Source organism: Seriola aureovittata, chromosome 18, assembly GCF_021018895.1.
Source record: "Seriola aureovittata isolate HTS-2021-v1 ecotype China chromosome 18, ASM2101889v1, whole genome shotgun sequence".
Taxonomy (NCBI): domain Eukaryota; kingdom Metazoa; phylum Chordata; class Actinopteri; order Carangiformes; family Carangidae; genus Seriola; species Seriola aureovittata.
In genome coordinates, this window is record NC_079381.1 from 21,762,501 (window position 1) to 21,787,245 (window position 24,745).

The 24,745-nt window shown below is 42.8% G+C and overlaps 1 protein-coding gene across 1 annotated transcript; it reads right to left on the bottom strand.

Annotated features, from left to right (window-relative positions):
- Positions 1-2,999: 2,999 nt before the first annotated feature.
- Positions 3,000-14,921, bottom strand: lhx5 (LIM homeobox 5). The gene is made up of 5 exons (XM_056403833.1): positions 14,288-14,921; positions 12,021-12,244; positions 10,830-11,107; positions 7,859-8,024; positions 3,000-3,400 (listed from the first exon to the last, which is right to left on the bottom strand). The coding sequence occupies exons 1-5, from the start codon at positions 14,458-14,460 to the stop codon at positions 3,051-3,053; spliced, it is 1,191 nt and encodes a 396-aa protein (XP_056259808.1). The 5' UTR covers positions 14,461-14,921; the 3' UTR covers positions 3,000-3,050.
- Positions 14,922-24,745: the final 9,824 nt, after the last annotated feature.

Below are 24,745 nucleotides of genomic sequence, written 5' to 3' on the forward strand. Positions count from 1 at the left end.
GTTAGCTTGTGCTCTACAGAGCATGTTAGCATCTTTTAGCTCATTGTTTTGGTGTCTGGGCCGTAACTTTACGGTTATGGTTCATTATTACACAGATAATTTATTTATAAAATCTCTGATAAACCCACTGTACGCTCACTGCACAGCACCAAACAGCTGACAGATAGTTGGCATCAACTAGCTGGTGAACATAGCGCAGCATTTAGCAGCTAAATAGCCAGATATTTCCCCCCTGGAATCAAAGTGGAGAGGAAAACCAGAGCTAAAATAAGAATAAATATTGGACTTACATTCACTAAGTAGAGACACGACTCCAGATGAATGCTAATGTTGCTCTGTCTCTGCACGACGTGTAAATAGCCAACTGTTTGTTAGCATATTCACCATACCAACTTAATAAGCTAACAATATGTCAGTGTTGTGTTTTCAGCTCATTGCGCTGCCTCAGAATGTCAAAAAATTAATTGATGCAGATTTAAATAGAGATAAATAAGTATTTTCAATAAAATAAGCAGTTAAATAAAAGGTTTCATTACTGTATGCAAAATAGATTCTTAATAAGGAGAACGTGCTAGTCAAACAGAATTTTTTTTTCACAATCTGGCAACCCAAAAGTTGTCCCTGTTATTGGTCTATGATTAATCTATAAACCTTTCATAAGTGATTTCATAAATATTAATATGGTTATGAATTACAACCCATAAAATATTAATGAAATATGCCTTAATGTAAGTGGTATCCAGCAATTAAATCACAGCTAGTTCAGATGTAGCTAATTTAAACTACTTCATTTACTGATGGGGATTTTTATTTTATAACAATCACATTTAATTAGTTAATTATACGTTTAAAAAAAAAAATCTTAATCTGCAAAGTACACAAAAATAGTACGTATGTCTGTAATATTTTCCTCTATAATGTAAAAGTAGCATAAAAAGGAAATTCAAAATAAAGTACAACTTATTTAAAATTGTATGTTAGTTCAGTACTTGTTATAATAACGTACTATAAAGTAAAGAAAATAGAAAATACACTGAGTGATGAGATTTAGGACGAAAGTCAGTTCTTCAAGTTGTAAGAGAAGGTTTTATTACCAGTGCTATTTACATAGAAATAATACAGCCTTGCCCCCTTTCCCCACCCACCCTTAAATGTGCACAAATGCACACACACGCACACATGAGCAAGCATACGATCACCCCCCGCCCTCAAGCGTTCACACACACACACACACACACACACACACACACACACACACACACACACACACATACAACCACACGCTCACACACTCACTTTTGTATCCAAGAATATCTCAGTACATCAGAAATAAGACACATTCTTTCTAGATCTTATACAATGTCCAAAGGAAATGCAAAATCAAATCAAAAATAATATTCAAGTAGATCTAACTCATTGTGGACAAACAGCATCACAAGTGTGTTGTGCGACGAGACGCAGCTGAAAGAGGAGAGACGGAACGCATTTGAAATGAGGAATTATGGGAGGTTTTGTATTGAATAATATCAGCTAACTTGGGTTGTATGTCATCTTTCAGCAGCTGTGTTATGAAGGGAGATGAAAAATGTTGTATTGGCTTTTCAAAAACCGGAGCCCTGATGACACTTGACCATGAAACTGCAGAATTATCTATTGACGTAATTTTGAAAAAAAAAAAAAAGGGAGAGAGAGAGAGATAGAGAGAGATAGAGAGAGAGAGAATTTGTCCTCTGCAGTACAAAGACGTTCATAAACACACAGCTGGACTCTGCTAAGAGGATTTCTTTTTCTTTTTTTTTTTCCAATTTTGTGTGTCTTGAGAAACGCGGCCACTAGATGGCAACGAGAGCTTCAGAGCAGACTGGTAATGTCACAGATGTAGTCTGCCCCCTCTTTTGTTTTCTCTCTTTAGAGGAAGGAGACCTCAGCTGTTGAAGGAGATTCTCCATTATGGGTTCAATGTTCTTTTGAAAATCATTTCCATTAAAACATGTTTTTTAAAAGGGATAGTAACAAAGGGAAGGTCAGGTGAAGCAGTGTGCGGAGCAGAACTATCAGGGCCGCCTGGATGGGTATGAGATGTCTGTGTGTGTGTGTGTGTGTGTGTGTGTGTGTATGTAGGGGTACAAGTGTCTGTATAATTGTGTCCGTGGTTTGAATAATGTTATAGACATCTTTCTTTTAAGCTATGATCAAGAGCGATTTTTGTGCATTAAGGGACTTATAGCTGAGTTGTGTACTACAGGAAGTCAATGCCTGAGGTGTGTGTGTGTATGTGTGTATATGGTGTGTGTGTGAGTGTGTATACAGTTTCTCTCAAGCAGCAGCTTTTAATTTGACATATTGTCTCACAAAAGAAAGTTTAAAATGAGCAACGTTTTCAACCAAACATATCCTGTCTTCATTGCCACGTATGTATTTGTATATGAACATTAAAGCATGTGTTAAACCTGGTCCTTTGTCTTCTTAATATTGAGGGTAGAGTGGCAGCTCAGCAATAAAGACAGGTGTAAAGCAACAGAATGGAAAAACTCAAATATTTCTTTGAAGCAATGTTGTTAAAAAAATTTTTTAAAATGTGGTGAGAAATTTTAGACAACTAAAGATGTCCCCTTTGGCATTTCTCTCTAATGTGTTCCTAGAGCATTAGAAGATACCTTCGTTAACATAAAGGGGAAGGCGAGAAGCATTTTTGCTGGGTAGAATCGCAACTTTTTTTTTTTCTTTTTTCTGTTTTTAATAGTTCAAGTCCAGTAATCCAGGAAGGGAAATGCTTTGGAGTGTCTACTGGGCAGCAAATATTACCTTTTCCAATAAGCTATCCCATTCTCGAGTCCATTCCCAAGTCCATCACTTCGTCAACTGTCAAGATCAGTCCGTGATTTTAAAAAGTCCTTCGTAGAAATTTCAGCTGAACTTTTCACAATGTGGGTTTTTTTTCTCCCCCCCGCCCCCCCCCCGCGCCCCCCCCCCCCCGTGCCCCCCCCGTTCATCTCCTGAATTAACGAGGCTGAACATTCAGCCCAGGAATAGTCCCTGCGGTTCATCCTTTACCAGGCTGTGGTTTCTCCCATCTCCTGGCCTTGGTGGGACATGGGAGCGCTGTAGCTGGAGTTACTGGCCAAGGAGAAAGGAGGACTGGGTCCGCCACCGTACGCCTCCCCCGGGACAGGCTGCAGGGAGCTCGGTAAGCCCGGCTCCGGACTGGGGGTTTCCGCGTGGGAGATCATGTCCGTGAACCTTTGGTCGTCTGAAGGGTGGTGGCCCGATCCCTCCATGGCTCCGGGGCCGGAGCCCAGGATGTAGGGGGACTCGGCTGGAGACTGAGCCTGTGAGGACGGAGGGCCGTGGGGGAAGAAGTCGTAGTTGCTTCCTGGTCCGTAATAGTCACCTTGGTATTCTGTGGAGGAACAGGAGAATACGTGGAGGTTAGACTTTCTATCAAAGACTTTGAATATACATTAAAAAAAAACATTCACACTTCCCCAGAGCGGCGTGCAGCTGTACACACAGCTACACACCTACCTAAGTGGTGAAATTGATCATGTCCAATTTCCAACCAACCGGTCTCCAACAGCCTCATTTGAGTGTATAAACAACTCCACACCTCTCCACCTCAGTTCTCTCGCCTTTTACACACTGCATTCATCTCCCTCACTCATTCAGCTCGCAGCCATGCGTGCGCCTCGATAGATTCCCCTGCTGAAACTTCTGGATTTGGATGAGGAACTCCAAAATGAGATTCCAGCCTCCCTGCAGCCCTGCCAGGTCTTGTCAGCTGCATCTCTTTGTCATGTCTGATGCAGCTTCCAGCAACATCCCTCCTCCTGCACCTCACTGAGCGACACAGATCACTCTGCATTATTCCACGCCTGCAATCCTGCCAGGGCTGCAACTAACGGTTGGTTTTTATTGTTGATTAATCTGATTCATCTCATTTTTCTTATTAATCAGTTCGTTAGAAAAAAGTGCAATGTGCCCATCAAAACTTCATATTATGATCAATTTACACAGAAAATCAGCAAATAATCTAATTTGAAAAGCAGGAAGCAGAGATTGTTCAGTATTTTTGCCTGACAACAACAACAACAACAAAAAAAGGAGTAGATTTATTTTCTGTCAGTCTATCTAATCAATTATCTGTTTTGACTTTTCCATCCATTTAATTTCTCCCTTTTAATTACAACCTCGCTCCACAGTTTCATCCACTTCACGCTGCTGCTTCCAGCACGGCAGCAACTGCACCTCTTTAGTTCATGCGCTCTCAGCTTGAGGTTGTGTTACTGCTGTGTTTTATTCACAATCACAGTGTTGGCCCATCAATAGCTGTGGTAGTGACAGGTTCACCCCCCCCCCCCCCCCCATGCTATTTTCATCTTTGCCGCGATATCAGTTGTGCAGCATCACGAGACAAAGTCAGCAAATCATTGAGAAAGCCCATAAACACACACACACACATACACCAGGCAAACGCAATGGCTCTGTGTTATTAGCCTGTAAATTAATAATCTAAACTCATTCCAAAACCGCAAATACATGAAACGTTAGTCAGTAAGGATTCATCCTCTGGGGACCACGATTGGTAGAAAAACATATCTGCTGAAACACCTTCAAGCTGACAAACTCTCTCCGTCTGTCATGTCGAAAATTTCTCAACTTTCTCATGGCACTTCACTTCAAAGCGCTGCAGCAAAAAACAACAACAACAACAAGAAAAAAAAACTTCAATGCAAGACACATTAATTAGTGAATACAGCCCCCAAAATCTCCAGCACACACTTGGATTTACACACATTTCCTACTTAACCTGTGACACTGACTGACATGTTTATGCCTCTGAGCGGTGTCGGCTCAGTTTTGGTCCCTGACACGTACGTTCGCACTCCCTTTCTACCAAGGTGACATTTTCATACATTATTTATGGATTGAGCGAATCTCGAAATGCATCTTGAGGGCCGTCCACTACAACCTGGATCCGTGACGAAAGGGTTTAAGGGGCCGCTACACCCAAACACATATTTTGTTACATGATGTTTGATTCCCAGCTGGTCACACTGTTTGTTGCGTGTCATTTTGCACATTTCCTGTCTCTGTCCTCTATCAAATCAAATCATAGGGTCTATTTAATCAGTGGTTCCTCTGAGAAGTGATTTCAGGATGTTCTGTGGATGCAAAGTAACAACAAAGCTGTTTCTCTACAGACTTTATATTAGTGTTGAATTAAATGTAACGATATATTTGTGCTGGAAATCACCGAGACCAATCTCTCAAAACTAAAACCAGCCATAAAGATCATTACAGGAAACAAACGGTGCACACATGAATCTGATCCTGAGATCCATCCAAACCAAACTTTCAACACAACCAAACCAACAACTGGACTCCACTCAGAAGTCCCCAGTTACTCCGGATCACTCGATCCGATGTGAGTCGCTCTGCTCAACCTCATCAGGAACACTTTGACATTTCGGGATATATACTTATTTGCTTTCTTGCCAAGTGTGAGATGAGAAGATCGATACCACTCTCATATCTGTCAGCTAAATATAAACTCTGCAACCAGTAGCCAGTTAGCTTAGCTTAGCATAAAGATTGGAAACAAGGGGACACTAGCTAGCAAGTCTCTGTCCGAAGGTAACACCATCCACCAACCAGCAACTCTAAAGCTCATCAATTAACATCTTATATTGAACTTTGTTTAATCTGTATGAAATCTTCTAAGGTTGCCAGGCAACCAGCAGAGACTGCGGAAAGTCACTGCAACCGGCCAAGAAATTGTCCAGCACATAAGTTTCTGTACGGATTCAACAAACAAAACATAACATGTTGATTTGTGACTTTTAAAGGTGGATTTCGTTGCCTTTGGACTGTTTCCTGTCTTTGTGCTAAGCTAAGCTAATCACGGCTATAGCCTTATATTTAAACATGAGAGAGGCGTCGATCTTCTCATTAACTCTCAGTAAGACAAAATGTCACTGCTCCTCGAACCCTACACCAGCCTTACGTCCGGTCTGACGGCCATGATGATCCAATCAACGCAGCCGCAGACTCAGAGCGAGGGACAGCGACTCAAGTGACAATCAGACCTGTGATGTGCAGCTTTTGGAAAGAGCCACATTTCCTGAACTGTTTATCAAAAAAAACAGTTTATGTAGGAGTCATCTACTCCCCCTCGTGCAGCCAATTACTTCACACACCGTTTGCATTCGTTAACAATTACAAACCTCCACCTGCCTTTCTCCGTCTCGCCACTCTCATCCCGCCCTGCTCCGAATTCCCTCACTTACATTAAATCCATTCTGTTTCAACTCCACCTTGAACTGAGATCGATGGCAGACTTTACCCCTTTGCCCCAGATGTTGCACTAGCATTTCTCCACCCCCCCAACTTCCCACCCCCCTCTCCACACCCCCACCATCACCATATGCTCCTCTCACTCCTATTTCTGCGTTAACAGGCAAAATCGAGAACTCACAGGTTAGAAATCAAGAAATATGCTGCCTAATTATAACAACCGCATTTATTTGCTGTTTGCTGCTCGTTGCTTTTGGAGATTATCAGGAGAAACAATAAGAGCTGACATGACTTCCACAAACACAAATTATTTGCTGTGACACTCAGGCCCCTGCTCGTTTGGCCGACCTTGAGAATAAGCAACAAGCTTGTGTTGTGGACTGTGTGTGTGTGTGTGTGTAAGACGGGGGAGGGTGCGGGGGGGGGGGGGGGGTGAGGGTGGCGTTGGCTCTGCAAACTATAATTACACTCACACATGCAGATGCACCATACCACACACAGGCATCCCTGCCTCTCAGCAGCGGCAGAGGAACATAAGGAAGCGGCGAGCTCGCATGAAAGGCGCAGACCGGCCCGATGCTGCTGCGGCACAAAAGGGTGTGAAAAGCAAACGTTGCGACGAGAAGCGAAGGAGGGAGAGGGAGAGAGAGAGAGAGAGAGAGAGAGAGAGAGAGAGAGAGAGAGAGATGAGAACAAGGGATGAAGGTTTTTATTCTTTGTCCCCCCCCCCCCCCCCCGCTCCCTGCGTAGAAGCCTTGACGGCTCCAGTTTATTGTATCCTCAGTGCAGGGGCCCTTCAGGTGGATGTGCACGAGCTGTATATATATATATATATATATATATATATATATTTATATATATGTTTCTCTATCAAAAACAAACTGCTGATATACATGACAGCCGCATCTGGTTTATTCCTCCAGTTCAACGTGTTGCTGTTGTTGTGTTAGTGCGGCGTTGTTATCCGCCGCCCACCTGCCGTTGTCACAAGATTTCTTTTTCTTGATGCAGGTAACCAGTAGATGCTTAAATACAAATTCTTTTCTTTCCTAGTGCTCCTTATAAGCATTTGTGAAGGAGTGAGAATGTGACAGTTAATATCTTATTTTCAGCCTTTAAAATGTTTGCTGAGCTAAATTAGATGAGATTTCTCTTTTTTGTTTTGATCACCAAAAGTTTCTTAAAGCTTATTTCATAACTAGAAGAGAAGATCTATACTGACTGAACAGTGGCCAAGGTCTGAGCCGTATCGAGGACCGATCATACGTTTGAATAAGATGAATAGATTAAAGAAAAATCACATGACCCTCAATGTCCAAATGAACTACACTGAGGTTACATCTGTGGTGAACAGTAAACACAGCCTTTATGTAATCTGCCTGCAGCCTGATAACACACCACATCTATTATCCTTGCTGGTGCCACTGAAGGTTGCAGTTCAGTTACAATATCACATTGGAGAGAGGGTGAAACCAGGAGACTCTCGCCCATACTGCACATTAATGACGGTCGTGTGGTATATTTAAAGACATGCAGAGTTTTTATCACAAGCTTTATTTCTTACCTCCATAGTAACCATAAGCCCCAGGTCCCAAAATGTCCGCATCCTCCAGCCGGCCTCCCAGGGGCCTCATCCTCCTCGGGCCCCTGAAGAAGGCGTGCCGCCGGGCGCCCAGAGCGCTCAGCTGCTTCATTCGTCGCTCTTTGGATCTTCTGTTCTGGAACCAGACCTGTGTGAAACCAGAGAGAGACGCCACAGTTATCAGCTGATCTCAGCCTTTTTTTCATCTGGCTCCAGCCATCAATGTTTTCACTCAAACTTCCACTCAGAGCGAAAATCATGTCGTTGTAAGATTCAGACAAGATTCAGTCGAGTGCTTCCTGCACCAAAGAAAAAGAAAAAGAAAAAGAAAAAGAAAAAGAAAAAGAAAAAGAAAAACACCAGACAAAATTGAAAACAAATGAATATGTATCAACTTCAATTGAATCTTGATCATTTTAGCTAATTTCACTGATATTTAATTTTATGCTCACGGTTACAGAGTTTGTGTAGAAACCAGAATCCAAATCAGACATTAACTGCTCCTTATTAAGTCAAGTTTGATCTATTTTCTTTATTATTTAAGCCCAAAATTGTTCATTACTCAAATACAAACAAACCATTTCTCCTTTGATAACAAGTATTTGCTCCTGGCCTCTCATGATCCTGATTCTCTGACACCTCTGTCTCCATTTTCAGCTGTATTTACTGTCTAATAATCATCTAACTCAAAGTGCTACACCACTCACACACACGCACTTAAACTAGTCCAAAACTAACCAAATATGAAAAAAGAAAAATTTCCAATGCAAAGTCAGAATTACACAGGTAAGATCGGTTGAGCACTGGCACACAATGGATGATAACACCCGAGGCATTTTGCGCCTGTAAGTTCACTCAGGTGGAAAAGGGGCCCTTTGTGTAGGTAATGGGAATATTACACTATATCACAAATTAACAAAGACCAAGTCAGAAATGAGGAGAAGCATAAAGCAGCATTGTAAATTAAGTGTCTTATCTATGATGGAATATAATTTGACTCTATAACCAAGTGATTTTATTATAAGAAACACTGTCTGCTGCACTTTCTGAGTCATAAACCTGTTTTTCTTTTGCAGACACACACACACAACCTGGTGCACCTCAGCACAAGTTAAAATAAACAGTGGAAGCCATGAATCAGAGGATGAAAGGCTTATCACTAACGTTAAGTAAACTGTCTGTGAAGAGGAACAAAGGGGGATTTCAAAATAGCAAAACTACACAACATATGGAAAGAAACGTCTTTGCATTATAAGCACATAACACATCTTGTTTCGCCTTTGCATCACTGCTGCATAATGATGTATGTTCACACCAGTTAGGCTACACCAGAGGCAGAATCCCACTGTGCTGCAGATTAACAAAAACACACACACACACACACACACACACACACAAAAAACACCTAAAACCACTTAGGCTCTGCTCTGTGTGCTCCAGCGGCAAAGGCGACACCTGCTTATTGAGAACAATCGTCTAACTGTAGGGTACATTTTTATGGAAATGCTCTCGCTCCCCTCGAGAGAGCGTTGCTTAGGGATTACATACACATGCTGGAGAAGCAGCGTGGCTCGCAGGGCTCCCCGCGTTGAGAGCAATGGTATTTAACACACAGCGAACGAGGAGGAGGAGGAGGAGGAGGAGGAGGATGACGAAACAGAGCCTCCATTTTGGCTCCGAGCAACACGGCGACAGTCAGGGGGTGGGGGATCACGGACAGAGGGATGGACTGCCTGCCTGCCTGAATGCCTGCCTGCCTGCCTGCCTGCCTGCCTGACTGAATGACTGATTGATTGATTGATCGACTGAGCTCTCCTAATGCACACACACACACACACACATGCACACACACACATCAGCAGCCTGCAGTATAGGATATAGATGAGGCAGTGGAGAGGCCCCGGTCTGCTCTAATAGGCAGTGGGAACAGGCTGTAAGTGAGTAAGAGCAGAGAGGTGGGAAAGGGGAGGGTGGTATGTAAATCTGTGAAATCAGCGATAATTACAGTGAGTGCACAAAAAGCCACATCACAGTTGGCAGAGATGGTGCTAATCATCCTCACACAGTCTGCACCCAGACACCGAGCGAGCGAGCGAGCGTGTGTGTGTGTGTGAGGATGAAAAGACAGAGAGACAGAGAGAGAGAGAGAGAGAGAGAGAGAGAGAGAGAGAGAGAGAGAGAGATTGAAAACAGTGAACGCTTGTGTTATACTGCAAACATGTTTGCCTTTGGCAAAAACAAAACTAACCTTTCACTAATTTCATGGCTGTGGAACAGGAATGATTAAAGTGAAATAAACTGCTGTCTGCACAAAATAAATGATAGTCCTGAAAAAAAAAAACATGCTATTTATTATTATATCCCTGCATCAATAAATTGGATTACTAGATCTTCATTTCAGAGAATAAATTAGCGCCTGCAGATATGGATATAAAGAGGAGTGGAATTTTTAATTTTAGGAATATGAAAATAGTGACAGGGAGAATTATTCATTTTGTTCAATTAAATATACAACTGTGTTAGAATTATTTTAAATGAAAATACAAATTCATTTATTTTTAATAATAATATTATCACAACCTCTGCAAGAAGAAGCTTGAGTTTGTTATATGGAAATACAAAACTCTCATGTATTTTACTATTAATGTACTGTTTGCTTTTTTTGTTTAAAACGATAAAACATATTAAAATGAAAACTGTCTTTGGCATCTGATTATAAGATTATTATTGTTATTTTAGAAGTACATTTTATTTGATATTATTTCACAAAATATAAGAAACCCAGCTGGTTGACAACACGTGTGGCGAACAGATTAAACGTGGCTCATGTTTTGGTTTCTCTCTAACAGATAAAGGCGCCTTCGGTAAAATTAATAAGTAACTCCACTGATTTATAATCCGTCATTTCTCACTCATTCGTCTCTGTCACACACAAACACGCCGCTGATCTCACCTGGATCACCCGCATGTTTAGTCCCGTTTCCTGGGCCAGCTGTTCTCGGATGTGCCGGGTCGGTTTCGGCGTGGCGACAAACGCGGCCTTTAACGTTTCCAGCTGCTTGGCCTTGATGGTGGTCCGGGGCCCCCGCCTTTTGGCCCCGGAGTTCTGCTCCTCGTTCTCAATATTGTTCGTTTCCTTATCTGAGGACGTTGAATTGTCCGTCTCTTTTATGTCGTCCTGTATTGGGTCCTGCAGATCCGGCGATAAACTCCTGTCAGTACACGACGACACTGGAGAGGGAAAACAAACAAGAGGAAGGTCACGATCCCAAATGTAGGAGGGGGGGGGGAGTGGATTGGAGTTGGAGGGGGGGTCTGCTGTAATTAGGCCTGGAGATGCACAGAGGCAATCCAGACTACAATGGAAAATATAGCTAAATATTTTACTTGTATATCATGAATAAAATCTGTCAAAAAAAAGCAGCTAAATGACATTTCTGCATTTGTTTTCCCGCACAAATATTTTCTTAAATTTCTTTCTTTCTTTCTTTAAAATAAATAATAATAATAATAATTTGTAATTTCCAGTTTTGTTTTTGAAAGTTCAAGGAAACTAAAGCTAAAATAAGCAGAAACTAACCCTGATTATTCCTTTAAAAAAAAAAAAAAATGACACAACATCACATATAAATTCACATATTTGTGCTGCAGCCTGAAACAAGGGAGCGTGACACCCTCAGCACCCAGGGGTGTGGAGTGGGGTCGCGGTCCTGATGATGAGCTTTCCTACCAGGATGAATAGACAGCGGAGGAAGGAGCAGACTAACGTGCTCATCCCCAGTGGACCCTGACGTACAATAACAGAAAGCCATTGTCCTGTGGAGGTAAATATTGAAGCCGGGCCGCAGTGACACGATCTGCACGAGCTGCTGCTAAATGTCCAACACAGACTGAACCATCCGGCGCGCGACAGAGCCTCCAGACTCCTGCCCCCCTTTGTTCCTGCAGGCCGGTTTTATGTGGAGTGTTTTCATATCAAACACACAGAGATTTCTTTGCTTTATGAAATCGAATAGGACACACACACACACACACACACACACACACACACACACATAGACACACACATAGACACACACACACACACACACACACACACACACACACTATGGCTTATTATTATGATCATCATGACGTTGCTTACCTGAGTTCAAGTTGACTTCCTTAATGGCCCCGGAGCTCAAATAATCTTCTTTGCACACAAACTTGTTCTCGTCTATCACGTAGAGCTCCTCTCCCGTGGACAGCTGCTTGTTACACACCATGCAGGTGAAGCAGTTCAGGTGAAACACCTTGCTGCGCGCCTTGCGCACCAAGTCGTTTGGCGAGATTCCCTGCAGACAGCCCGCGCACTTAGTGCCAAACCGCCTGGATAAAGAAGGAAAAAAACCGTGTGAGATATTTGTTTCTCTTAAAATCTAAAGCGTGATTTCATCGTTCAGGCCCACACCCGGTTATAACAAAATATCATGTAAATTATACGTTCAATTTTAAAATTCAAACGTGCTTTTTTTATGTCTACACACGTTCAAATCAGTCATAATATAAGGACTTAATAATATCATAATAGTTTGGTTGGAATATATAAATATAAATACATTAATCGGGCCAATATTTACAATAGTCACATTTTAATAATGCTAAAAAATATTCTTACTTCCAAGCTAAAAATATACCAACACAATAATAATATTAATAATAATAAAATCGTATTTAAAGGTCCATATAATCATATATAAATAGTCATGTTTAGTATTAAAGTAATTAGTAAACAATAAACAACAATAAACAAAGCATGTCTGCATTTCTCTATAGAAGTGAACTGAGAAAATAAACAGTGGCTTCTGGGAACATAAAAACAAACAAAAAAAAAAAAACAAGTGAGACTTTCCATTTAAAAAATGGAGATAGAATAAAAAAAAAAAAGCCGCGTGCTCATAATAATTTTTGATGGAGGTGCTCTGACAATAACCCCACGCAAAACGTATTAGTGACAATCAACACATTGTAGCCACGGATATATTATGGGATTAAGCAGAGTAGGAGCATCTTAGCGTGAAAATCTTCTCTTAATCCATATTCACCCGCTTAAATACTGGGTGGGAAGACTCATCAATTTGATACACAAATAGCCCAAATAAATTCTGCAAGAAATGCCCTCCTGATATGACAGGATGAGGAGCAGAGGGAAGAAGAGGAAGAAGAAGAAGAAGAAGAAGAAGAAGAAGAAGAAGAAGAAGGAGAGGAGGAGGAGGAGGAGGAGGAGGAGGAGAAGGAGGAGGAGGAAGAAGAGAAGAAGAAGAAGAGGAGGAGGAGGTGACTGGTTTTTGTCTTTTTTTTTTTTAAAAGAGAGAGAAAACAGATGTGACTGATGTTTACAGTTATTTCTCACCTGCACTGACGCTTTTCTCAGTAAGAGGAGTTTCAGCAGATGTTGGAGGCTCACACTGGGCCTCCTGTACCTGGGCTAAACATGGGCGGGACAGGGTGGGGGGGGGGTGCTAAGCCTTTGGGTGAAAGCAAGCACTCTTTTTGTGGAGCATTGTTTTAACACTAATGTAGGCTTGTGTCTCCATTTGCAATGGTATCGTTTCACTACCCCCCCCCTCTTTCACATGCATGGCCGAGACCCCCCCACACCCCCCTCCCTCCCTCCCAAAGCGAAAGGGGGCACAACTCTACTTACACAACAAATGGACACATTAGGGTGATTACTGTTTCGCCTGGCTAATGGCTGGCCATTTAAAATCCACAGCTTGATGGGACCTGCGGTAATATGATGGCCAAGGCCGCGCGAGGCCAATAATAGCCGGGCCCAACAAAGGCTGATGTGTCTTACATCTCATTAGACAATTTGGGAGAAAATAACTGACACACACACAAATGAAAATGATGCTAAGAGAGCGCGACGGGACAAACAAGGGGCTTCACTTATCACTCAATTACCTGAAACACTTTTTTAGGGATTGTGAAGCGGTTAATAGGCTGATGGCTGTTTGGAGAAAACTGGAAAACAGATCAAAATGCAGAGCACAGAATGCACGTGGCTGCTGAGTGAAATTCAATTTTATCTGTCCTTTCTTTTATTGCAGAGGCCACACGGTCCATGACACGAGCAACACTTCATTATGGGGAATCCTACTATTTCAAAATAAAGGATTTATTGCATTTATTTTAGGTGGTAACTTTTATTTTATTCCCTAAATTATTTTTTTTAACCTGTGGTTTAATATTCTGACCCCTGTGCACACAATTTAAGTTTAAACCTGAATTTATTAAACAAATTGTTATTGCTCTAATTTTTATTTTTGTATTTTTGTATTTTAGAATCGATATTGCATCATGTTTAACTGTGATATTATATTGTTTTGGAAGCTGGAATAAGAGCTCTGAGTCCAGACTCTGCTTTACCTGAAAAAGTCCATTTTGCAATAGAGCTTTCCGTCCCTGGAGAAGCACTTCTCGGTGAGGTTGCAGTTGCACTCACAGCACTGGACGCACTTGGCGTGCCAGGCTCTGTCCAGCACGTTGAGGAGGAACCGGTCCAGGATGGGCCGTTCGCACCCGGCACAGTGGACCATCATGTCTCCGGCCTGCAGGGCGCCGAGTGCCGACCTTCCCACACGGACTGCGCTGCTCGGACTGAGGCAACCCGGCTCTACGCGGAACAACGTCTTGGCTCCGGGAGGTGTGCTGTCAGGCGAAAACTGGAGGAACCTCCCCGTTCAAAGGCAGCGGACGGAGTGACAGTCCAGGTCCTGTTGTAGTCCCGGTCCTGTTTGGTCGCTGTCCCGGCACTTGTCACAATCCACAATCCAGAGGAGAGGAGCAGAGCCGTGAGCCGCGCCAGCTGATGGACTGCGTAATGGACAAAGCGGGCATGTTTTCTCACGAGCACACAGTTAAAACATCATCATTCAGACGTGATTATTTGTAATACTTTATCCCTCGCTCGTGCTTTGTTTTGGGTCCAGTCATTTCCTTCGGGCTCACCTCACGTCGCCACTTTCGCATCACTGTGCCTGGGTTATCACGAGGTTTTGCCAGCGCTGCGCGCAACCTGCTCTCAGATTGGATGACGCCCTTGTTAATTCCCGTGCAGCGGAGCCAATCAGAGCGCAGTTGTTATGGTTACACGTTCATAGCTGTAGCCTCATAGCGGACCTGAATCCACACGCCGTGCAGAAATACCAGGGCCGTGGAAGCAGCGTGATTCTAGTGGCGCTTTTTAAAGGCCAGCTCGCATGTGGAAGGTTTCATGGAGGGTCGTGGAGACGGCGCTGACTTTACAGGGGAAAGGTATGAGCCGCAGGTTAGACGGTGCACCCCCAGGAACCTCCCCGCAACATTTCTACAGGACCTTAAAACTCGAAAGTCCACAGAAAGCGATAAAGGTTAGGAAATACCTGCACAACAGGCGCGGGGAGGGCGTCTGTACACGGCGCGGCGCTGCCACTGAAATGAATCTGATTAGATGCAATGGGAGTGGGAGTAGCCGAACAAGGGGGGCTAATGCTACACAACCTTATTACGGCCTTGTGACAAAACCTCTCACACCGTATCACACTGTGGCCGAGGCTCGGGTGGAGAGGAGGGGGCCGCGGGCCTTTTCTCATGCAGAAAGCCATTTACAGGGAAATGCGATGGATTAGCTGGAGCTCATCAATAGGGAGAGCCCGGTCACCCGGTGCTTTAACAGAGTGGCCGCCAATCGAAGGGAATTTCAATATTTACCAACAGCCTTGTTTTGTTAGTTGCAGTTAAGCAAACATGCAGTGGGCTAATTCATGTTAGCGGGACGGCTGAGACTGGTTTAAGCATTTTCTCCAAACGTTAATGGTGATTCATCTGATAATAAACCAACATTTAGACAGGAAAAGATCAACAATATGACTCTATCTATCTATCTATCTATCTATCTATCTATCTATCTATCTATCTATCTATCTATCTATCTATCTATCTATCATCTTTAGTTTAACAATGAAGTTGCCAGATTTGAAAAAGTACCACAAATCCACTGTTTTCTTCATTGTATTTGTCTCACATTGTTTTTGTTTTTCTCCTACACATCTGCACATAATTGGCAGCAGTTTACTTCCTCAGCCTCAAAGCACCAACGGCAGAAAGTAAAGCTGAATCCCACAGTGTCCTCGACAGGAGCCCAACTTTACCATTAACGTCTAACCCATGCTACCACTTTCTTTTCTTTCCTTCCTGTTTTTGACGTACTGTACATCCCAAACTGTTCTGTTCATGGATGCATATGAACCATTCCACTCAGCTGCAGCTGTTATTAGTGTTTTTCCTATCAAAAAAAACAAAACAAAAAAACTTTGCCCCAGATGCCAAGTGTTGCATTTATGCTCCAGGTAGCAAAGGTTTAACCTGGGTATTTCAGGCCCTTTGTATAGAGACAAGGCTGAATGAGTTTCCCCAATTATCCAAGCTCCTAACACGGAGCTCTTTAGCCTGTAAAACGAGAGAGAAAGAGACAAAAAGAGAGAGAGAGTGAGAGAGAGGGGTGGGGGGATTCAGGAGAGGCAGACAAAAAGCCCACGGTGGGAAAAAGCGCATGTGAGGCAAATACGTACAATCACCCTCGATTGTGTGTCGCCTCCATCACATTGTGCAAAAGGAATAAAAAAAAAATAAATAAAAAAAAGCTGTTTGCTTTAGCTGGGCTCGGCTCTCCTGTGCACACCGAGAGAGCGAGATACTCACCTGTGGAGAAACATGAGGGAGCTGTCCGTGGTACCGAAAGGCACGAGCACCAAGGACAGCAACAGGCTCTTCTCTTTTCAGTGGGAATACCACATCACACGATCACACGCTCGGTTCTGAAGACGCCGTGTACATATTAAACGGAGTCCGACACCTGGCATTGATTGGAAACCGGCTTCAACTCTGACCTTAAACCAATGATTATAATAACATGACTTGGCATTTCATTCCACTATTCAAACAGAATACTTTTTTTTTTTGCTTTTACACAACATTTTTTTTCTTCCTTGTCCTTCAAGTACTTTAAACCTTTACTTCCCTTTGAGGCCTCATATAATGTTTTTCAGGTCCTGAAGATTTATGTCACACTGCAGAGACTTGAAAACCACACTTGTGAAAACTTAAAGGCGGGTTACCTGGGTCTAGTTGAGTCTATTTAGATTCTACATAAGGAAAGAGTTTCTCAGGTGAAATCAGAAAGGAAACATAACATTTATTGTATTATATGATCAGACTGATGGAAGAATACCATGGTCTTTTATTTAAATACTTGTATTTGATGTATTTGTTTGATTCTTTATTCATTGTATCATACAAAGAGCACACAGGTGTGTCACTGAAGTAATGGCTAAACAGATTTGTCCTTTTTTGAAGCGACCTACGAGTCGTTCCATCAATGCTACAGGAAGCAAAATGTCTCAATAGAACATTAGAAATTCCTTCAGTTTTACAGAATCTCAAAGTAGAGCTCGGTTAGCCATATGCCCCGGGATTTTATTTTAAGTTTCAACACATTCAATTGTAAAATCTCGTCTTTTTTTTTTTTCTGCCTGTGCACAAAGGATTTTAAAAGAAGCCTTCACACAGGCTGCAGCTGGAGGAGGGATTGTTGTCATTCACCTCATGGAATAAAAGTTACAGGAGAGGATTCAGAGATGATTTGCAAATCATGAATAATTTTGATGAACCGTTTTATAAATGACCAATGCTGCTATTTATTTATCTATTAATGTTGGAGGATGGGAGCTTCGTTTGAGCGCCACAACTATTTATGCGTGCATACAGACCATCACAACACATAATTCTCAAGGACCAACATTTGAAGTGGTTTAAGCATGGGTACGTTTTCTTTGCTAAGAGGCCTTCATGAAATATCTGTGCAGCCGCTCATCTCTGTCACTCTCTTTCAGTCTTTTTAGTTGGTAATGCAGAAGGAGCACAAGGAACCATTTAAACACTGCGAGCAATGTCCACAAACCCTGAACCCTCGCCGTGCCTTCAGTTCGAGCTCCGACAGAATATATACACTCTGGATGACGGACGTAAATGTTAATATTTGCAACAATTGAATATCAGGTAATATTTTTTTTTAAAAAACAAGCGTTGCTGTGGTTTCTGTGCACCGTGAGCCAGGAAGAGAAAAGAAGAAAGGGATGTATAGAAATAGAAATATATACTGTATATATATAAAAAACAAAACAATGCACAGATAAATGTGAGACATGAAGGAAAAAAAAATATACCCCCACACCCCATATTCACCCCCCGCCCTCACTCCTCCAGCTCTGCACCGTGACAGCCTGGACACCTGAGCAGCCCGGTTCCTCCCTTCTCCTCCCTCCCTCCCCTGCAGCCGCCATTCCATGCATGCGGTGTCACCCCAACCCCGAAGACGCGCATACACACACACACACACACACACACACATGCATACTCGCTCACACACATGTACGCTCACAAGACCACCTCCAGGGCCCCTCTTTGGCAGGGCCAGTCCCAAGGGAGAGGTTAGTATGATGGATGTCTGATTGGTAGCCCTCCCTTAGGGCCTCCCTCTCCGTCACCTCTCCGCGCTCTGAATTAAAAGGCCGTTTGTCTCCTCTGAGTCCTCAGCTGTAGAGCGCCGGCCTGCAATTTCACAGCACTCAGAGAGAGAGAGGGAGACCATTACAGAGGAGGTTGTCAGGGGAGCCATCAGAGCCCGGACACGCCTGAGGGACTCTCTCTTTCCCCTCTATCTTCCCCTGCTCCCGTCTCCTCCTGCTCAGCACCACCAACACCTCTATCCCACCGGAGGCAGCCAACCCTCAGCTCACAAATATATAAATATTCAAGGCCTCGGTTACATTCAAGCATGTATGCACCCATATGCATATAAGCATGCACGCACAGGCATGCACAGCTATCAAACACACCTCATTTTAGACTACATCGTTTTCAAACATACCTCTCTCTCTCTCTCTGCTGGTGCTTCAAGAAATTAACAATTCTAATCTAAGTTAAAACAAGACGTTAAAGAGGAAATAACACATTCGTCTTGAATTCATAAGCAGTAAAACTCACTGTTAGTTATCTCAAACCACACAGGGAATTTCCTGCTACTGTCTTACTTGGCTAATGTTAGCAAGCTGGGTGCCACTTTACAATAAGTCTACCCTTATAAAGGATTCACAAATGCTTTATAATTAGGTTATTAATTCGGTCGTTAACACTTTATAAATCACGGCTCACTATTTGGCAAGATCAAGTTACTGCTTATTAATCTTACTAATGAGTTACTACCATTTATGAACTGGTAAAAGGAGCCTTATTGTAAAGTGTAAAACACATCATTTATTAATGAGCTACAATCAGACTCCCTTTTTACCTCTTACATTATTAAGATTAATGAGACGTAGCATTAACTTGCTCTTGCCAAATAATGAGCCTGCATCAATGCATGAAAACTGTGTTATAACTTGTTTATAATTGTTTATTTATGGTTTATAAAGTGTTAATCTTATTAATAACCTAATTATAAACCATTTATAAATCCTTTACAGGGCAGTCTTGCTGTAACGTGTTACCATGACCTGCACTACTTGCTGCATAACTTACATCACTGAGTCGGTGTGATGATTTTATGGCTGTAACACTAGACTCTAACATTTACCATGATCCCACAGCGGCCACTGTTCAGTAAATGTTAAAAGACGATAGCGCCAGTGTTATTCTACATTTTTTTCTCACCGTCAGCAAATGCCGTTGAAAGACCAAAAACCAACAATGCATTGGGGGCTGAGTAAGAATTAATTGTGTCGTCCAACCACATCTAAGTGTTCATAATTTTTCCGGATGGTCACACTCATGGGAGGAGGGAGGTGTGTGTGTGTGTGTGTGTGTGTGTGTGTGTGTGTGTGTGTGTGTGTGTGTAAAAAAAAACCCTGCAGTCTAGCTGTATCCCACTCTGTGCCTTTTTCTGCAAGTCTTTTTGACTCGATGGTGAATGAATCTTACGAATGCGGATCACAGCGTAAACTTTAGGACAGCCTCTCCTGGGAGGCGCTCATTGTTCGCGTGAAAAGTTAAAAAGAGGTAGTGGTGTGAGGAATAAGAAGAGAGAGAGAGAGAGAGAGAGAGCTCCACCTCCGACACACCCCGACCAATCCGGACGTCAAGTGGGCGTGTTCGTGACGTTAGTTGTAAAAATTGTCGAGACGAAGGAACTGTGTAGGAGGAGTTTTCAGGAGCAGCACAACCTACAGACATACATTTAAAATTAAAAAATGAGTCACAAAAATACAATTTGATTTCTAGAATAATTTTGGTAATTTCCTAACACAGCTGGGCACCGAAGCGTTTAGCGAACTTTACTCAAACAGGAGTAAATAGAGTTTTTGTTGGGGACTATTTTCAGCTGCGGATTAATACACGTTCGGTGCTGTAGTGAGTATTAAAGGCAGCAGGACGGTGCAGATGGTCAGATGGACTGAGTGCAGCAGTGAGGCGCATTCATGTGTTTTTAATAGTTTTTGGAAAGATTTATAAAGCTACAACTAACCTGCAGCAGCTAAAACGATTTGTAGGAAACATTCGCAATGAACGTATTAGTAAAAATGTTCACAGACACAAACCAAAAGAGCCAATCTTGCTGTACGGTTTCCATCTGTTTTAGACTCCAGCCACGTCTTTATTTACATTTAACAAAAACCACAATCTTTCTGTGTCCTTCACCGCTGCACTTCTGCTGCCCGAACCACAGACAGGGCTCTGGACCTGAACCCCGGGGTGATAGTCGTGCTCTTTGTACGACCCTCCATCCGCCCCAACAACCTCTTGGTGATTCTGCAGCTGTTAATAAATGTGCTTCTTCTCTCATTAAAAAAAAAACAACCTGTTGTTGCCTCTGGGATCTAATCCAGCCAGCGATTACATTTCCTACAAAATGTATTTGCTGTTGCAATTCCCCTTGTGTTGAAATGTCATTTTATAGGAGACAGGGTCGGATCTCTTCATTGATGGTTGGATTTGTTGAATATTGCCACCTGTGTCCTTTAAGACAAAATACAAAGAACACAAAGAGCCAATCTGAACAGACAGGATGCGATTTAAAAATCTACATGTGAGGACTAGTTAACATCATTTTTTCAGTAATTTCTTTGTATTTTTGAGTTTCAAAATTCAAGCGTGATGCTTTTTTAAATTTTTTTTATAGCCACAAACAAAATAGTTCTTTCTTTTTTCCCTCCCACACTTTCAGCTTTACCTTTTCAAATTCGTCGTGAATTAATAACTTATTTTTGAAAGATGGAATTACTTTTGTGTGAAGCGCTTTTTGCTCAACAGGAATCTGCGCCGGTATGAATAAATGTCTTCTGATTAGAAGGACACGCTAAAGTGGGAAGTTATCGTCAGGGGGAAAAAAACAAACATGGCAGGAATCTCAACTCACAAATATACACCCTTCTCAATTACCCAGCATAAAGAACTAATTCAAACAACCACAGTCACCTTTCACCCTGCGAGGACTAAATCACATGTGACGCATGCATGCAGACAAACACACACACACACACACACACACACACCTGATGCTACTGTGAATGGATAATTGGGAGCATTATTCAGCTCCAGGTGAGCACGAGTCACAAAGTCACTGTGCATAACTGTAGATCAGGTTGAGTTTCCCTCCCGCAGTCGACCGCTGGGTAAAGTGGTGTTACTTCGTGTGGAGCAGTGGAGAAAAAAAGGACAGGTGGACGGGATCTGGGTAGTTGTGTTATAGAGTAAAAGCCTGACTGGGTGGCTCACACTGTGTTGAGTTCAGCCCTTGTCATTGAGATATAATGAGGGAGATCACCTTTCAGTGTGGGCCATCCTAATGAGGTAATGAATGGGGGTGTGCATTGCACCTTTGCCCTCACCTACTCTATTAATCAGAGTAGGGTCACACACAGCCGCCAGGACCCAGCCTCCCCCATCTGGCGGCACTAATGGACCAAGCAATGGATTGAAGGTGCTTTTAGTTAAAGAGCTCTGGTTAGTAACCAAAAGAGGAGAGGAGGAGAGGAGAGGAGGATGGGAGAGGAGGAGAGGAGGATGACGTTTCCTGGGAAGAAAAAACAGAGAAAATAGAAGGGGTGGAAACAGATGACTGAGAGGATGTTTTACACCTCCGAGGTAGAGTAGGAGTGAGGAAGTGTGTGTGTGTAAGTGTGTGTGTGGCATTGACCTTTGACCTCATCTCAGCCACCGTGAGGAAGGATCAGGAGGGTCATCTGGACTGCCCATGGCAGGATCAGCAACTGACAGACATTTACGGTACGAAACCCCGGATGAAGGAGCTTTAATCATCTATTCAGAGGCCGTTCCCTTGAACTCAACATGTCGTGGCTTTTCAATGGAAATACCAAAAATAAATACGAAACAATTTTCCATCATTGGAGATATTTGTCACAATTATTTAGAAAGGGGTTTACTATGTGTTCCTTGAAGGCTGAGTGGGCTAGAAGCCAGCTGGATTACCAGTGGTTACAAGGACAAAATGATGATTACATAATTCCTGCTACAAGATGTAAACAAACACCACAGAAATTATTTCATAATCCTGATCAAATTATCTGATGCATTTGTATTTTCCCACTCACTCTCACTGTATTCCTCCTTAATTTTCCTTTCAAATATCCATTATAATAAATAATACATTAATCTTTATATATATATATATATATATATATATATATATACATACACACAAGCGTCTCCATTGGTCAGATGTGTACAGATGATTCTGTCAATTAAAACTGGACTCAGCTCAGCAGAGTGGGAAGGCTGTGGGCAGGAAAGGAAGGGAGGAGGCAGAAGGCATGGAGAGGGAGAGAGAGAGAGAGAGAGAGAGGGAGAGAGAGAGAGGGAGAGAGAGAGAGAGGGAGAGGGAGAGAGAGAGAGAGGGAGAGGGAGAGAGAGAGAGAGAGAGAGAGAGAGAAGGGGGGGTTGGTGAAATAATCTCGGCTGTGTATGTGCTCTCAGCATCCCGTCCTCCCCTGGCTAACCGCACCGGCGGCCACTTGAATTAGCAGCAGAGGATTATGGGCAGAGAGCCTCATTAATCTGAGCAACAAACAGTGGCCAGTGTGAATATTTGCACCCAGAAATTGAAAAGATTAAGTCCTATTTGACAATGACTAGCAGGCCCTGCGCTGCAAGAGGCTACTGTTAAATATTCATATCCTGGACTCCTTCTCTCGCTCTGTCTGTCTGTTGCATGTGTTTGTGTTTAAATGGACATAGTGAGCAAAGACAATTAATTAAGTTCTGGGATTCTGGGCAATGAAGCCGATAAACTGAATATGTTTTAATACCAAATTGGCAAAAACAAGAAAAACACAGTTGAATCTATTGAATGAATCATCAGGAAGTAACGTCGTTACTGCGTAGACGAAGGAAAATGTGAAATTCACTGGATCTATTTGCAGGGACATACACACTTAAAAACACACTTGCACACACACACACACATTAATGACCCAGAAAAGGGGCGGGGGTCTGCTGTGACACCCCATCGTTCTGCCCGCCTTGTCAGCCTGGCAGGAGATTCCCTCCTGCAAACACTCAGCAAATACACCTGCTATTCATTTCCTACAAGGCAGAGAAGGCTCACCAGACCTGACAAAGCTATTTACCCACCTCCAGCCCAGCCTGTGCAGGCGCTATCGCTAATGTTTTCCCTTCTGCAGGAGATCAATATGTTTGGAAGCAGACAAACAACCCTGCCCTGCCAGACAGGCTCTTCTCGTTTAGCAGGCCACCACTGGGGGCCCTGACAGCAGATGTACACAACCGAATCAACAAGCAGCGCTTCTCCAGAGTCAACACAGGACACAATCAACACCGCAGGATCTACAGTGCTAAGAATTAACACCGCGGCCCATATGCGCCATACCAAGGATCAACACTCGTCCTCACTCACGTGCCAAGTTATGTCAGCTTCCAGAAAAACAAACACATCACGGAAAGAATATTGATTTAGGCACGAGCAGGGAGAATTATCACTGAAATTTAAAGCCGCTGAAATAAACATAAACCTGCGCAGGAGATGGAGCGGCTGGAGCGGCTGTAACACAGCGCGCCGTCCTCGAAAAACGCTCGAGACGGGCGAAGCGAAGAGATTCGCTCAGATTCAGAACAGCAGACAAACTTTTCGCCAGATAAAACAGAGATATAAGCTTGAGTAAACAACAGCAACCAAAGCAGACAATACAAACAGAGAGAGCCAGACTAAACCAACATCCAGGTCCCCTGATCTTCTCCTCTGGATAAGCCCTCATGCTCTCTAGGGCCTGCGCTCCTCTCCTCCTGTTTCCTCTCATTTTCTCTCTTCTTATATCATTACATTTTGTTTCCTCTCTTCTTGTTTTCTCCCCTCTACTCTCCTTTCCTCTCCTCTCCCCTTGTTTCCTTTCCTCTCCTCTTCTATCATTATTTCCTCTCTTGTATCCTCTCCTCTTTTCATTCATTCAAAAACCAAAATCCCCAGAGATTATTTAACTGAACTTTCACCCTTTTTTTTTGAATTTCAACATAATTTCAGATCATGAAAGATAATAGAAAAACATTATCTCTGTAGGAAGATCCTGCCTCTGTTTGTCATTGTGGCGCTTTACTTTGGTGAATCGAAGGTAAGAGAGTAAATGAGGAGGAGAGGGTCAAAGGAAGCAACTCATTTGTGTGTGTGTGTGTGTGTGTGTGTGTGTGTGTGTGCTGCAGCTTTACTGTGATTTAGAGACAGAAACATTGAGTGAACGACAGAGTCAGTGTTTCAGCATTTGAATATTCGTTTTGTCGTGAAGCAGCTGTGTGCAAATGTGTGTGTGTGTGTGTGTGTGT

Excerpts from the sequence above, each read along its gene's own strand:
- lhx5 (XM_056403833.1), bottom strand. The coding sequence starts at position 14,460 with ATGATGGTCCACTGTGCCGGGTGCGAACGGCCCATCCTGGACCGGTTC. Across the intron at positions 12,245-14,287 it reads TGCAAAATGGACTTTTTCAG|GCGGTTTGGCACTAAGTGCG; the intron begins GTAAAGCAGAGT and ends TTCTTTATCCAG. Across the intron at positions 8,025-10,829 it reads TAAACATGCGGGTGATCCAG|GTCTGGTTCCAGAACAGAAG; the intron begins GTGAGATCAGCG and ends GGTTTCACACAG.